The sequence below is a fragment of the Stegodyphus dumicola genome, chromosome 12 (assembly GCF_044657685.1).
Source record: "Stegodyphus dumicola isolate Sdum_Otavi_A_Nest chromosome 12, ASM4465768v1".
In the NCBI taxonomy this organism is placed as follows: Eukaryota; Metazoa; Arthropoda; class Arachnida; order Araneae; family Eresidae; genus Stegodyphus; species Stegodyphus dumicola.
In genome coordinates, this window is record NC_140779.1 from 47431579 (window position 1) to 47448620 (window position 17042).

At 38.0% G+C, this 17042-nt stretch overlaps 1 protein-coding gene across 1 annotated transcript; it reads right to left on the reverse strand.

Annotated features, from left to right (window-relative positions):
* Positions 1-292: 292 nt before the first annotated feature.
* On the reverse strand, positions 293-1842 carry LOC146993556 (uncharacterized). Its single transcript, XM_085827401.1, has 2 exons — positions 1407-1842; positions 293-654 (listed from the first exon to the last, which is right to left on the reverse strand). Exons 1-2 carry the CDS (start codon positions 1840-1842, stop codon positions 293-295), a joined length of 798 nt encoding a protein of 265 aa, XP_085683527.1.
* Positions 1843-17042: the final 15200 nt, after the last annotated feature.

Genomic DNA, 17042 nt, shown 5'->3' on the forward strand with positions numbered 1-17042 from the left:
TCAACATCTATGATGGGTTGATTGACGTCTGCCAGGATAAAAGGCCAAGTATATGAGCGACGTAAGCTTAAATTGATGGTCAAAAGTTTGGTGCCATACGTTGCAATTTTAGTGCCGTTAGCCGCAAAGAGTTCCAATGCAGCTGGTATTTTGGCATGCTGACTGTAACTCTTGGGGATGACAGATAAATCGGCTCCGGTGTCAATTAAAAAAATCAGCTTTGAGGATGAATCGGCCAAAAGAATTCGATTGATGTGGCGGTCGTAACGTTGGCCGGTAAGCGATCGCCGATCTAGTTTTCCGACTGCCGGACATTGCACGGAGAAACACATTTTCGTGCCTTGGAACCAAAATTAGTATGGTAGAAACAGATGTTGTTGCACGGTTCTTTATACTGTCGATAGCGTCCACTAGATCTATGACGCCTACTGTTGCGTTGGGAATAGTCTCTTCGGTCACAGGAACGCTCACGGCTCTTTTTGAGGGCTAGCGAAAGTTCATTTACCTGCTTTGTCAGCTCTGCAACTTGCTGTTCGATGGGAGAGGTAGATGCCGTAGCAGCACTATTTGTGTGCGGGAGAGGTGTGAGATCTGTAATTTTATCAGCTACAACTGCCAGTTTTGGAGGATCATCACTTAAGGGGACTGGTACACCTTAAAACCCATACGATGTTCGAATAGGCGACTGTTGCAAGAATTGGGATAACTTATTTAATTTGAAAGCAATTACTACCAACGTTTTGCAGCTGACTACATAATATAGCTGCTTCCTGAAATAGTAATCAGAATGTTTGTGTTGCCACAAATATTTTTATAATTTAATCCGCTTTGCGACAACATTTTTTGTCATGTTTCCAACTTGCGCGCACAGTTTAAAACATTCTGTTACATAATTTAATTCCATATTTAATATATAGCTTTTATAACATTTGGAAACTACTGTGAACCTAAAATTCTAAAAATTCCATGTTAAATTTTAATTTTATTTTGAGTTGAGTTTATAAAATATATTTTATTAACAAAATTTGTAATGTTTTCATCCATAAAATTTTTCAATATTAAAATATTCATCAGATTGTTGGTTCAGTTAGAAAATAGTGCCCATATAAAGAATTCCATCGAATCTCAAGTACGTACCATTAGCCATTTTTAAAATATCATGCGCGCAAGGTGGAAACATGGCGAAATATTTTGTCACAAAGAGAATTAAATTACAAAAATATTTGTGGCAACACAAACTTTCTGGTTACTAGTTTCCAAAGCAGCTATATTATGTAGTCAGCTGTAAAAAGTTGGAAGTAATTGCTTTTAAAATAAATAAAATATCCCAATTCTTGCAACAGTCACATATTCGAAGATCATGACAGATTTAAGGTGTATGAGTCCCCTTAAGGCAGCAAGAATACTTTGTGTATTTTGCGGGAGACGAGATATCCATAGGGATTTCAACAAAGGTTCTCCAACGGTCTCTCCAGCGAGGTTTCGCATACGGCAAAGTAATTGTGATGGGCGTTGATCGCCAAGTTCTAGCCCTTGAAGAAGTGTACGTATCTTTGACTCCTCACTTTCAGAATGCAATTCAATTAAGCGTGTTTTTAGTGTCTCATATTTGCCAGTCACAGGAGGGTGTAAAACGATATCACAAACACTATTGAGAATATCAGATTCGATTGCAGATATCACATGATTGAATTTCGTGGAGTCAACAGTGATTCCGGCGATATCAAACTGGGCCTCTAGTTGTGCAAACCACAAAGTAGGGTTGACCTTCCAAAATGGGGGAGGTTCGACGGAAACACGTGAAATATTAAGATCGTCTGCGATGGGTTGTGGTGGAGCCATGATTCACAAAAACAAATATATATTGCCAATATGACACAAATAAATACACAATAATCAGTCACTAATAAGTTCACATACGACACTAGTGCAAAATAAATAAAGTTAATGTAAACATTAACGTGAGAGAAACTATTTTGCAGGTAAGCTATCCGAATATAAGCATAAGTAATACTAAGAATTTGCGTGGCTTACCACCGAATTATACGAGAAATATTTGCTCAGTCAGCAGCAGATTCAGCACAACACAATTCACTTATAGAAAAAATATTCCGAAAAAACTTATTTTATGATATGTAACCACGTTGTACGATTTATATGGAGATCACTTCAAAGCACTTTGACGATTTGCATGAGACACATGATAATTCACAAGCCCGTTGTTAAGCAGGCACAACCGTTTTTCACACTATATTGCTGATGACACGAAAATAATGATGGATTACGCTAGTGTTTTGCATGAACAGAAATAATTTTCACTTCATAGCACATTATAATCACAGAACTTGAGGATGCAAGCAGGTTACAGGAGGCACGTATTCACTAACTTGACGAGTCACCATTTATGGCTGTTGTTGATGGATGCCATTTTTGATTGCACGTTGAATGTTTACAAAATCTGACTCGGTAATATTAACATTTGGTTTAATCCTAGTATCCGGTGCACACGGGATTTGGCTACTTTTGGCGACTTTATGATGAGCAGTAAAACATATACGATGAGTAGTAAACAGGTCATTCGAAGAATATATATGGTTATACATAGTATATACTGTATATATAGTGTATATACTATGTTATATACACACATAGTATATAGTGTATAGTATATATATAGACGTTCTTTGGATCATTTTTGGTGTTGGCGATAATTTTCAAAATCGCGCCAAGGCTGCACCGTATACTAAGATTTTACATAACATTTATATTTAATTCTAGGATGATATATATTTTAACATATATTCACTTATACACAATCAAATTGCATGTAGTTACAAGATGAGCATTTTTCAGTTCGCAAATCCGCATGAGTAAAAATCAAGAAAGTCATAGTACAGCTACGATAACATCACGGAGGGAAAGAGAGGTGAGTGCTTGCTTCACCGACGGCAGCCAGGAACCGAGTAACCAGTTCGAATTTTCCTCCAGAGAGGAAGAGCGAGAAAGCTGGTAGCGCCCCTCTCTCAGGGCAGCGGACAAATAATAATAATAAAAAGTTCTCCACATCCCCAATAACAGAGCTATATCCAAAATAAACCTAGTCTCGAATAACGGGCATAACTTCTCAAAAATCACAGAAATGGTACTCACCAATTTGAAGACACCTTCGATGACTCTCTGAGCACTAACTTGGATACTCCAGCTCTTCCGGAAAATTTCACTATTTTGCGGCACTAGATCACGCTTCCTACGGCGTTCATTTCTGACACACTGTCACTTTCTGAAAAGGCTTCACCACGCGAACTGTCCTTCCACCCAAAATGAGATCGTTTTTGTGCAGAGAAGAAAGTCTTGGCTGCTCACATAAAATCCTTTACAATACTGCCTTTTCCGGAACTTCCATTCTACGATACGGAACACTCACACGACGAGATGTACAGAAAACAACGCACGATGTTAACTCTAGTTCACAGGCGAAAAAGTCTGTTCATAAATTTACTCTCAAGAACAATCCCTAAATGCTGCCACCAATTTTAGTATTTACTGCTGTGATGTGGTGTTAAGGCTTCAACGGTGTGGTGTTGAACTTCAATAAAAATTCTGATGATGGAACACCGCATGAAGATTTTATTGAACGCCCAAAATAAAAGGCTACATACTATCCACAAGAGAAAAACCTATATATAAAATTCCTTTGTTTTTTAAACAAATTCAAATATCTCTACATTTTACGTGCGAGAGCAATGCATGGCTCTCGAGCTTGCGTTTGAAACAATGCCAACATATTAATATTATTTTTAAAACAATTAATTCAACTTAACAACTATTGAAAACGTATACGGAAGTTAAATAATAGTAATATTCATTTTGTGCTCTCGAGACATCGTTGTCCATATTAATCTTCAGTTTCTTCTTTCTTTATGAGACCTTATCACAACCTGCCAAAGTCCGGCAGATTTAAGAGAGGTAACATGTCCTAATATGTCTCTGATTCCAGCTTTACTATGATCTCCTTATACGGTTCTATTCATTTTTACTAATAGTTATTTTATTTTGTGAGTCTTTCCTGAAGTCTCCTATTCCCTTCATGTTTACTTGCCAGAATGTGAATGAGTTAGGGCGAATTGAGAGCATTTAAACTGTTAAAGCGAAAAGATTAGACACAGCATGATTTCACTTCTGGGAGTCGACGCTGTTACTTCCTAACAGTTGTTAACCTTAATATTGGCTACTAATTTTTGCCGCCAAGTTGTTATCCAGTTGGTGTAGGTTTCCAACTCAACCTGTTAGTTTAAATTGAATTATGTAATCTCACACTACTCTTTACCTTTAAATTTAATGTTACATTATCTTTCAAGTTCTCACCGCAAGTGGTTAATGTTTTGTAAGCACGTAAGTCCGTGTCATCTGTGAAATATTTTGTGTTCAGTAAAAAGGTCTTTTGCACCCTTCTCTGGTAATGCTTATCTTCAATTCCGTGCAAGAATTCGCAAGGATACACTGATGTAGATCTAATCACATTTTATGATAGTTAAGGAAACTAGATTCTTACGTCTTGGCTGGTTATACTGTCGCATCATGTAAAATGTCTGCAGTGGTGCAAAGCCTAATAAGACCTATTCGTCTTTCGTAATGAATTGCGTTTGGAGTCAGGCCATTGGCAGCATTAAACCAGCATGCACTTTAGATTACCATGCGCGTATATGAGCATGTCGTAGTAAACAAAACATATAGCCACTTCATATGACGACTCTTCAAAATAAACTGCTAAAGACAAGATCACCGTCTAAAGGGCCATTGAATCGAAGCAATGTTCCAATTGATCCAGTTTCTTTTCCTTATTGTCCCATTCGCCAAATTTCTTAGTGTTTCCCCTATCTAACATGTTGAAATTCTTCACCTATTTAACATTTATGGATAATCGTAAGATGGTCTTAAATCTTTTTATAACCTACATATAGCAATCAGTGAACTAATAACAAAAATAAATGCGCAGCTGTACATCATCCAGGATAATATTTTGCCTTTCAATCCACCCTATTCCTTGCCATCTTGCCTCCCGTATTGATGCTTACGACATATAAGATAATTTTTTTTTCTATGATTTCCCTTTGAATTATTTTTTAATTTTTGAGGATTTGAAGGTCATGCTTTATCGCATGATATCAATCATTCGAATTAAACTGGCTATCATTCAAACAAGCTTTATAGGAGGAAAAAAAAAAAAAGGCGGAGCACGATAGTGCAAATCGTTTCACTGTAATGAAATTGGTGGAAGTCATTAAATGAATGAAATTAAGTTAAATTTGTAAGAAATACCGCAGTGAAAGATTTTCTTAAACAAAAATAAACGAAAGTTGCATATAGCACTAAAGCTGTATTAAAATAAACAACATGAAGGTATGTCAGATGACACGTTATTAAGTATTTCTTCTGAAGTGTAATAAGTACGGATGGAATATGAAACAAACACTGTCCTGAGGAATTACATGAATTAGCCGTATGGTAAAATTCGTGTACACTGCGAAAAAAAAATGGGGGGGGCGACAGTTCTATATCTTCCGTTCTACTGGGCCGATTGACGAAATTCAAATTGCGCTTTTTATGTCTCGAAAGCGCTACTTAGGATATATATTGGATTTATAAATAGTACTGTTCTAACATAGGTATTTCTACACAAAATGGGACTTTTTCTGAAAAATATATTATTTTTTTTCTATATTTCGATTCTACGACTCAAATTATGCCTCAATATTAAATTTTGTAAAATTTGGTGCTAAATTTACGAAGAAATTTTAACATTAACTTGGCGCATTTTCTTCACTTTGCGCCAAGAATAACTCAATTGGCAAACTTCTTAATATATAGCAACCTATTTTCCTTTCCCTTCCATTACGAAGGAACGCGCCAATATATAAATTCACGTATATCTTCTGAAATTTTGAATAAAAAAGGTGCTTAGAAATTTTTTTGCATGTGTGCTTAGAAATACATCTACTTTAAGATAATTGAAAAAATTTTATAGATTATGATTCAAAATTTTTATGAAAAATTTATAAACATTATTTAAAAATACTAAATTTAAAAGTAAATCATAAAAAATGGACGAATTTTATTTGGAATAAAGCTAAATTTCGAAATATGAAAGGAAGAATCAAATATGTTTAATAAAAAAGAGATATTAATGTATATCGAATTCAATTAACATTGAGCTAAAATTCTACGAAGCTAAAATTTCGAGAGCTATTATTTTAAAAAACTACTCGTGCAATTTTTACAAAACTGGACAATTTGGCATAATTTGAGTCCTGGAATCGAAATATGGAAAAAAAATTCGCATGTCATTTCAGAAAGAGTCCGATTTTGTGGCAAAATACTTATATTAGTACAATATATTTATATATAAATGTAATATATATCCTAAGTCGCAATTTCGAGACATGAAAAACGCAGATTGAATTTCGTCAATCGGCCCAGTACAACGGGAGATATAGAACTGTCTCCGCCCCTTTTTTTTGCGCAGTGTAGGTGCAAGGAAATGTTTATACTTTAACAGTTTCCGTAAATTAATTTCGTTTGCCTATGAATTTGTCATGCTTCCAAGCAATTACACTCTGACATTCGCATCAAAGTTTTCTATGCAAAGGAAAGTGTAGCTGTATACGATAAGTAGCTTTCTTATTGTTACCAATTTTGTTTATATGTAAATAATTTTAGTGAAATTATAAGTAAAATCACTGTATCTCTTATATAATTTATAAAATGCTTTGAGAATACAAAGCTTTGCCGGAAAAATAAGTTAACAGGGGCAGGTGTATTTAACATTGAGACAAATGGTAATGCTATGTTGGCGATAGATTCGGAAACTAATTTTTGTCACCAAATTTGACGGAAAATCGCCAAAAACTGCGCCTAAATTGGCGATATTTTGGCCCGATCCCTTAAATAACTGTAATTGTTCTGATCTCTATATGTAACTGTATCTGTATTATGCCCCATATTGTATATACCTTCCAGAAATTTCGTGAAATTGAAGATACTGGAAAATATCTCAGCGGTCGGGTGAGTCGGGTGAAAACTATATAAGACGCGACAGAGCATAATTTCTCAGTTTTATAGTGTAGACTTGAGTTCGGAGTATTGAGAGATCTCCTTGGCAGCTTCGCTCTTTAGACACCTTTTGCACTGGGTTGTGTTTAACATTCTCAATAACTGAAGTGGTAACTGCTGACTGAGTAGAGTAGTCCGAGTACTTTTGTAGATCGTTTCAAAATTGTAAAGTGTTTCCTTTTGAAAAATAAATTTTACGATGCTATCATCGGTTTTGTGAGCATTCAATCCATTGTGAACCCGCACGCACGTAACAATTTTCGGTGCAAAACGTGGGATTTGCCAGTGAACAAGAGCGATGGAAATGAAATGCAGTCAACCGATGACTTCCTTTGCAGCTTTTAACAAAGAGATGAAAGCGAACCAAGGAAAAATGGAAGGCGCTACCAAGTTGTTAAAGGAGAGATGAAGATGCGCCATGAAGAATGACTCAGGTGAAGGGAAAATGAAAAGAGAAATTACTACCGTATTAGAAAACAAATTCTAAACCATGGAAGGCAGAATAGACAGACTGAAGTTAAAAGTTAGAAAATTCGAGAGCTTTTGCTATGAAACAACAAACCGAAGAAAGAGTTAGTGTTTTCCAACAACAAATCGAAGAAAGAATGCCTATTGTCGAAAAAAAAAAATCAGTGGCAAAATTTCTGCTGCTATCACTAAGGAAGTTGGCGACTTGAACAAATCCATAGTGACAGATGGAAACAATTCTTACTGCTAGAAATTCCGACATATATCTTCTATAAAGCTGTAAAGCTTTTCTAAAGCTATTCACATATGACGGAAAGACCTCCTGGTAAATGTATAAAACTTGTAGAGATATTAGGATTTATTTTATAAGGGAGACTTAAAAAATGAGCAGCGCCCTCACCGCGACTCGAACCTGAATCTCTCGAATAGCCAACCGAGTGTGCCACCATTACAACACAAAAGCATGCCGAAAGGAGGGAGGAAATACCTTATAGGCTCAGTTCTCTATAGAGATTATAAGGTATTTCTCCCTCTTTCCTAGCGTGCCTTCGTGGTGTAGTGGTTCTGCACGCTGGACCGGTATTCCAGAGGTCCGTGGTTCCCTTCCCGGCGAAGGCAGTTGCTAATTTTTCATCTTGCCTGCTTCGGAAAAAATCCTAATGTCTCTACAAGGTAAATGCAAATAGATGGGATTCCGAAACTAAGGCCTCTCTAGGATCTGTATTTGGACCGTCTCAACCACAGGGGCAGACAAACAATCTTCATGGGACTGGAACCCGAGTTCGCTCAGGTTGGTCCAGGCTTGGCAGGAACCGTGCTGGTACTGTCGTGTCTGCCCCTCGGTCGTGGTTTCGTTGCATTTTAGGTAAATAGTGCGGGGCGGTGCTTAATTCCGATGGACAATAGCCTTAGAACGGAAGTTGTCCCGTCACAAGCGATGTCGCCTTGCCTCTCAGCGAAACCTGGGAAGTATAGGCTAGGATCTGTACTTAGGCAGTCTCAACCACACGGTGTATATAATTTGACTTCACAGACAAGAACCCGAGCTCATTCTCAAGCTGGTTCAGGCTTGGCAGGAACCGTACTTGTAGTGTCGTGTCTGTTCCTCTGGCTGTGGTAGAGCTATATGGTCATTTTAACAGTTGGTCCGGAGAGGAATGACATCGCCGGCGAAGTCCGTGCGTCGCTAGCGAGCCGGGAGATCGCTAGAGAGTGCCAGTGGGCTACTGAACTCTGTATTGGGCGTTCCATATCCTCCATGTGGTTACCAGGTGGACGCCTGAAGTTCTTAGATATGTTCTGGGGCAAAGTGATTCTCCGTGATCAAGCACTGAATTTTGTATTTTCGACTTAGTATTTTTCTTCCCAACCCGATAGGGCTGTAGATGGAAATTTTTGGTGGTCCCCGTCACGCCGTCTTGGATTGCGGAGGGGGGCGGGATAGCCTCGGCCGGCGGAGGTGCGACTCTTTTGGATCACCTCTCATGAATTGAGCTTTAATCTGTGTAAGGCGTCTCTTAGAGACAGCCAAGTAACGGAGTTCCTTTCTATGAGTGTACATGTCACCTTGCAGCGGCCGGAGGGGTTACTCCTTGAGGACGAATTTCCGGAACCGACCGCTGGTGGCAGGAAACCCGGAGTTCGATTTGAGGGTGGGTGCAGCTGTCGGGGGAATGACGCGCTACCTTATAGCCTCTATTCCCCCAGTTTAACATCGGCCTCCTCGTGGCCCCTACAGGTAAACAGGTAGGCTGTGCAGGCCTGGGCGAATGATATTAGACAACCATCCCTGTGGTCCGACTGGGTGGAATTTCCGGAACTGACCATTTATGGGAGGAGACCCAGGTTTCTTCCAGACAATTGGCTGGACTTCTGCTAGACAGCTTCGGCCTGCAGGGTAAATAATCAATCTGCACAGGACTAGAGCCATCGTATATTCAGTGGTTGGTTCGGGCTTGCTAAGGATAGTACTCGTACTCTCTTGTCCGGGAACTTGGTGGTTTGGAAACTACATAGTTGATAAATAAGGACTGTCCGGTGGGTGCTCGGTGATTGGTGGTGTCTGGTTGACATCATCTATCGCCATGGGTTGATTGGAGTTCCCGTAGGTTGATTGGAGGGTGTAGCGTCCCTCCGGACAGCCTCCAGATGTTTGGACACTTAAACTATAGAGGGCGGCTAACAGCTGCTGGATGATGGAGTCTTTCCTTTGGCGATTTATCCTGTAACCTTGCTGCTACTCTGAGAACATAGGAAATGGAGGTACTCCAAATTCTGCTCGAAAACTAGAGGCTAGACTTCGGAGCTCTACCCAGGGCTTTGGAGAGAAATGTTTAAAAGACTACAGCAGACTTCAATCCCGTGAACAGAAGCCCACGGAAACACTCCAGGAGCTCGCCACGGATGTTGAAAGGCTGTCTCATTTGGACATTTCGGAGTGTCCGACAGAAACAAGGGAAATCATGCCCCATAAGTACTTCATCGATGGCATCCGAGATCCAGAGATACAGAAAGCTCTGCAAATGGCGGATGTCAAGGATTTTAAAAATATACGAAACCTTTTCCTGTCAAATGCGAAATTGGCCTCTCTCTGTATACCTTTCCTTCGCACCTAAGCTTGATTTTTCGCCCTGTTGGCTGAAAGTGCAGAACAAGACATCTGTCTATTTTATCTGTCTGTCTTACAAGAATTAAACAGCTTTTATACTGGCAAGGATGGTAAAGTGCGAATTGTTAAATATGAAACACAAATGGATGTTAGAGCGAAACTAGCACAAAGAATATTTCATTTATAATTGAAGTATGATATTTCTGTTAGGATAACAAAAGTGCTGTGATATTTTCACCAGCTTCATATAGGTAAAGACTGAATGAGGTGAACAGATTCTGAACTATCCCTACCCCGTTTTTGTCGCGTTTCTAGATATGGTCGTGTTATTAAGATATAAAAGACTTGACCTCTCCAACGTAACTTCAATTTGAATCTTCCGGAGTTCATTGAGTTGGCGGGGAGTGAGAGATTATAATAAGAAACAAAAGCAACACTTCAGATATTTTTAAAAAAAAGGGACCTAAAATGAGCTGAAAACTGACGAAATGAAAGTGACACAAATCAAAACACAGCAAAGTTAGATCTTGTGGCAAATTTCAGATATCCCTTGTTACCTCAGGAACAACAAAATTCGCGAAGAGCTTAACACTGTACAGCTACGTTCTCATGATCATCGTTTGACAACCAGTTTTCATTCGAGCGTCTGAAAACCAATAATAGCATTATTCCTATTTATCACCAGGACTACCAATTCCAGTGTCTGCATATTCGTAGAGGCTTGAATATGCAGCCACTGCGACCTCCGTTACAAAAATTTGTATGTTATTTATTTCTGCTCTGTATTTGTCATAGATTCTTTAATATTTAACGGTAGCCTGCTTAAGTCCCATTTACCTTGATTACCTATTTCTGTGCTCGTATTATGTGTACCTGTGCTCGTATTATGTATGAACTCTATACTAAATTTTCAACTTGTTAATTTTGAGACAAAAAAAATATTACTGCATTTTTGAACTTTTTACTATCTCCTTCACCTCTCATTTTCCTTTTCATTTAAAAACTATTATGAACTAGTATTGTTCAAAACTCATTAGTGTACTCTTACGAAGTGAATCTAGTGTTTATTTACTATGTATTATATCCAAAGCATTCAGCACATTTTAGAATCCGGAAATCAAAATATACGAAACCTTTTCCTTTTTCGACGAAGGTTTTGTCTCGTGTCCATTTACTCCAGCGTTTCACCATTAGTTTTGAAATAATGTGTAACTATCCGCTATGCGGCCAGCCTTCGTCTGGTTTTTAAATACACCGGGAAAATGCCTAAAGGGAATATCAAACATTAAATTTAATAAATGCGCAGAATTTCACTCTGCAGAACAACTTTATCAAGAAAAAAACAAAACCACAAATTTAAATAAAAAATGTATTACATATAAAAAATGTATTACATATAAAAAAATTACAATGAAATAAGCAATATCTCTTAATACAAATTTTAATTATCCTAATAAATAAATTAACCAACTTCTCATTGCCTTCTCTCAACAAATGTCCAGTATTCAAGAGAAACATTAGATTTAAAACTGCACAGAATCATCGCCCTCATTTTTCCGAGTGGCAAGTGTGCTGATTTCAGCAACAATGTCTACATCTTGACACTCGAGAATAAAATACGATCTGTGTGTCTGTGCTATATCAGAAACAATGGCTGCGTACCATTGTTGCTGATATAATGAGAGAGAATTATCAATTTGATGCGATTTCATCAAACACATAAAATAAGAAAAATCTCATTCGATTTTTGAAAACAACGCTTCGAGGTGCACTGGCTCTTGTCTAGATGCACCTATGTACCAAATTTCGTAGCCTTGGGTCTGTTAGCTTAGGCGCAGCGCGAACGAAAGACACAAACACACACACAGACAGACTCTTTCTTTTATTATATAGACAGATCTACGGAATTCAGCTCGAGTATGATGTACCAATGACATTCTGTAATATTAAGTTTTACCATATGTTGCGTTTTTTTTTTCTTCAAAATAATCTTAAAGTGTTATTATTTATTCTGATGTTTACCAGCCCTTAAACATCTGATAAATGACGCAAATACATCCGATTCAACTTATTTTGGTAAATTATTGTTTAATTTTAAAGAAATATAGCCAGTTAATGATTATTTGAACTTGAGCTAATGTCTATTTTGGATGGCTTTTTAAACTGAATTAGGTCAAAATGGAGCTAAATGCCATCGTAAACGTTTGCCAGTCGACCCACATCAATGAAATATTTTTATTGATTCTCACTATTCATTGTTTTAATCCTGGCATTCGATTCACACGGGATCTGGCGACATTTGGTGCCATTATGATGAGCAGTAAACTCGGTATAGTTATAGTTTCACCGTCTTAAATGCAACCTTGGCTGGCATTCTGCCAAAACACATAGACTCGTACAAAAGGGGCGTTATAGCTTGCTGTGACGTGAAAGGTCACGTGAAAGTCTTCTTTTCTCCGGAAAGAGAGAATTTATGTGTTCAAGAAAAAGTCCCTATCCTTCCTCCCTATTTTGAGAATAATTCGACAGACAGACAGACAGATAAAGTAGACAGATGTCTTGTTTTGAACCCGCTAAGTCTTTCTGCACCGATGGGCGAAAAATCAAGCATAGGTGCGAGGGAAAGGTATATAGAAAGGGGGGTAATTTCGTATTTGACGAGAATAAAAAGGAACTTCGTACATTTTGTACGAGTTCAAAAGGCCAGAAAGAAAAGATGGGACTGTGATATCTGGCGACTGTTTGGCGATCAACATAGCATGCTTGGCGCAGGTAGCTCTTCTTCGAGAAGGGTTAATGTATTTATTAAGAGTTGCATGTTAGCCTCGGAAGAGGAAGGTAGTAGATTGTACTATGCGGTAGGAGCGACGTACTGCTCTGAGTAACTATTATATTATGCTTTGAATTATATATTTAATAAATGTTTGTTTCGTCTTGCTAAATGGTGCCTTATTAAACCATGAAGTCATCACAACACGCTCTCCTTCGAGAAAACCAGAGAGGTTAGAAGCTTAGAGCGTTGAAAACGGAAGAGGCGTAAAGTTAAGCCTAACTAACGAAAGAAGTGTTCATTTGCAAAAGAGAGTAAAAACGTGAGAATTATTTAATCGAGAGTTTGAAAGGCTTGATTCTTAAGGAAAATAGAAGAAAATGTTCAAAAACGCAAAGAAAGAGGATTTAGTAACAGTTCTATTGGAAATTGGCGAAGAAGCATCCCCAGATTTGAAGCTGGTAGAACTGAAACACAAACTCCAGAATAGCAAGGAATACATCGAAGATGCTGATTTCGTGAAAGAAATTCTGATTACTACAGTGGAGAATAGAAAAAGAAAAGAAGAAATGGAAAGAATGCAAATGGAAGAAGAAAGAATCAGAACAGAAAGAGAACACGAAATAGAACTAGCGAAGATTCGAGCAACTCAAAATGAAGGAAGTAGAAGTCCAACACCTTTAATCCAAAACACAGAACGAGAAACCGAAATTTCCCTGGACAAGCTGATCAAAGGAGTAGAAACACTGACTATACCAGTACCGAAGAGAGCAGAAGAATGGAATATATTTTTCGATTCTATCGAAAGAGCATTTAAGCACAAGAAGGTTCCTGAAGAATACAAATCAGAAATATTATTGAAATTAATTGGAGAAAAAGCTTCAAATGTTCTTGTTTATATAAAGGAGGAAGATCTGCAAAATTACGAAAAAGTGAAAACTCTTGTTCTGAAGGAATATCAACCTACTCCTCAAACCTGTTTAGAAAACTTCAGAAAAACTAAACTGAATTAGGTCAAAATGGAGCTAAATGCCATCGTAAACGTTTGCCAGTCGACCCACATCAATGAAATATTTTTATTGATTCTCACTATTCATTGTTTTAATCCTGGCATTCGATTCACACGGGATCTGGCGACATTTGGTGCCATTATGATGAGCAGTGAACTCGGTATAGTTATAGTTTCACCGTCTTAAATGCAAACTTGGCTGGCATTCTGCCAAAACACATAGACTCGTACAAAAGGGGCGTTATAACTTGCTGTGACATGAAAGGTCACGTGAAAGTCTTCTTTTCTCCGGAAAGAGAGAATTTATGTGTTCAAGAAAAAGTCCCTATCCTTCCTCCCTATTTTGAGAATAATTCGACAGACAGACAGACAGATAAAGTAGACAGATGTCTTGTTTTGAACCCGCTAAGTCTTTCTGCACCGATGGGCGAAAAATCAAGCATAGGTGCGAAGGAAAGGTATATAGAAAGGGGGGTAATTTCGTATTTGACGAGAATAAAAAGGAACTTCGTACATTTTGTACGAGTTCAAAAGGCCAGAAAGAAAAGATGGGACTGTGATATCTGGCGACTGTTTGGCGATCAACAGAGCATGCTTGGCGCAGGTAGCTCTTCTTCGAGAAGGGTTAATGTATTTATTAAGAGTTTGCAACTCAAAATGAAGGAAGTAGAAGTCCAACACCTTTAATCCAAAACACAGAACGAGAAACCGAAATTTCCACAAGCTGATCAAAGGAGTAGAAACACTGACTATACCAGTACCGAAGAGAGCAGAAGAATGGAATATATTTTTCGATTCTATCGAAAGAGCATTTAAGCACAAGAAGGTTCCTGAAGAATACAAATCAGAAATATTATTGAAATTAATTGGAGAAAAAGCTTCAAATGTTCTTGTTTATATAAAGGAGGAAGATCTGCAAAATTACGAAAAAGTGAAAACTCTTGTTCTGAAGGAATATCAACCTACTCCTCAAACCTGTTTAGAAAACTTCAGAAAAACTAAACGTTATTCCGGCGAAACGCATATCCAGTTCGCTTCAAGACTAACAGCTACATGGGACTATTACTGCAAGTCAAGAGAAGTAAAGGATTTCGAAACACTCAAGGAGTTAATTATTTCCGATAAATTATTCCAAGCATTAGATGAAGAAACAGCTGCACACGTCGCAATACGCCAAGGAAATAAATGGCTGAAGCCTCAAGAATTAGCTACAGAATGTGATATTTATTTCACGGCCAAAGGAAAATCTTTCGACGAAGTTCGAAATGGAATTAAGCGATCACCGAGATTCCTGGATACAACATGTGCACACGACAAATATATTCCACCACCCATGAGAAAAGAATATCCAAAACACGAAAGATCTCACGCGAGAAGAAAAGAATGTTATATTTGTGGAAATTATCAACACATCGCGAGAGATTGTCCAGACAAAAGAAGAAAGAACGAAACTGCAGTAAATAAGAAGGGAAAGGATGATTCCAAAACTCAAAAAAATTCAAACAGAACATCAAAAGAAGAAGCCATCGTAGCTAAAGTAGACTCATCCCATCTACGATCTGAATTCGCAGAACGCATCGTTCAACCACTGCAAAAAGTAGATATTTTTATTAACTCTAAGAAAATCGAAGCTATCGTAGACTCTGGAAAGCAGATAACGATCGTACATTCATCGCTCATTCCAAATTTAGAGGAGAGAGAAGGAGGTAAAATATTGCTAACACCTGCTTTCGGACAACCAATTGAAGCAAAAGTTTGCCGTGTACCTATTTACCATAAAGATCATGGAAGCAATATATTTAATTTTGTGGATACATTAATTGCAGTGACTGATAAGCTAAATGTGCCTTGCCTAATAACTCCAGAAATATACGAACTGTTGATTAATCCTGCGGCAGAAGAACCAAACGCAGAAAGAAATAATTACGGAAGCGAAAACTTACAAACTTTATTCGCCAATGCACAGTCAAACGACAGCGTCGATTCCCCCCCCCGCTAATGCTTATGGAGGAGAAAAACAAAGAGGAGGAAGGGAAGTAGGCGAGTGTTTATGTAAACACAGACTTATCGTCTGCTGAACGCCTACGCGAAGAGCAAGTTAACTGTCCCTCACTGAGAGAAGCATGGAAGCTAGCAATAAAAAAAAAGGAAATTATTTATTTATTGATCATCTTTTACATCACCAAGAAAAAATATTAGGACAGAATGTTTTTCAGTTAGTGCTTCCCCTTAGTAGAAGAGCACAAGTGTTGGAATTAGCACATAGTTCCATTTTCGGTGCACATCTTGGGATAAGAAAAACAAAGGAGCGAATACGATATTCATTTTATTGGCCTGGATTAGCACAAGATGTTGAAACCTTTTGTAAAACGTGCAAAGATTGTCAGTTGAAAAGTCCAGAAAAGCGATCTGACAAGATTCCCATCACACCGGTCAGAAGGCCAGGATTACCTTTCGAAACAGTTAACATCGACATTATTGGACCTATTGAACCTCCCTCTGGTAGGAAACATAAATATGTGTTATGTCTGGTAGATCAACATTCCCGATGGCCAGAAGCCATTCCACTGAGAAGCTTGACAGCAAAAGCCACTTGCGACGCGCTTTTGGAGATTTTCATGAGAACAGGAATCCCTAATACAATAGCTAGTGACAACGGAAGTAACTTCGTTTCAAAATTAACTAAAGAATTCCAGAAAAGACTAGGTTCTCACCCTAGGTTCTCTACACCTGCTTACAGTGCTTCAAATGGATTAGTAGAAAGATGGAACAAGTCCTTCAAGCAAATGTTACATCATGTCATCAGGACTGATCCTTCGAATTGGGATAAGCACATCCCATACCTGCTCTTTGCATACAGAGAAGTACCAAACTGCACCACGGGTGTCTCACCATTTCAGCTGATGTATGGAAGACAACCAAGAGGTCCTTTAGCAGTACTGAAGTCTTCATGGTCAGGAGAAATACCTATACCACCTAATCTAAGTGAATCGGCAGTGGATTACTTACAACTTTTAAAAATAAGGTTAGAACAAGCAGCCGAACAAGCCAATTTAATTGCAAGTGATAAACAACAA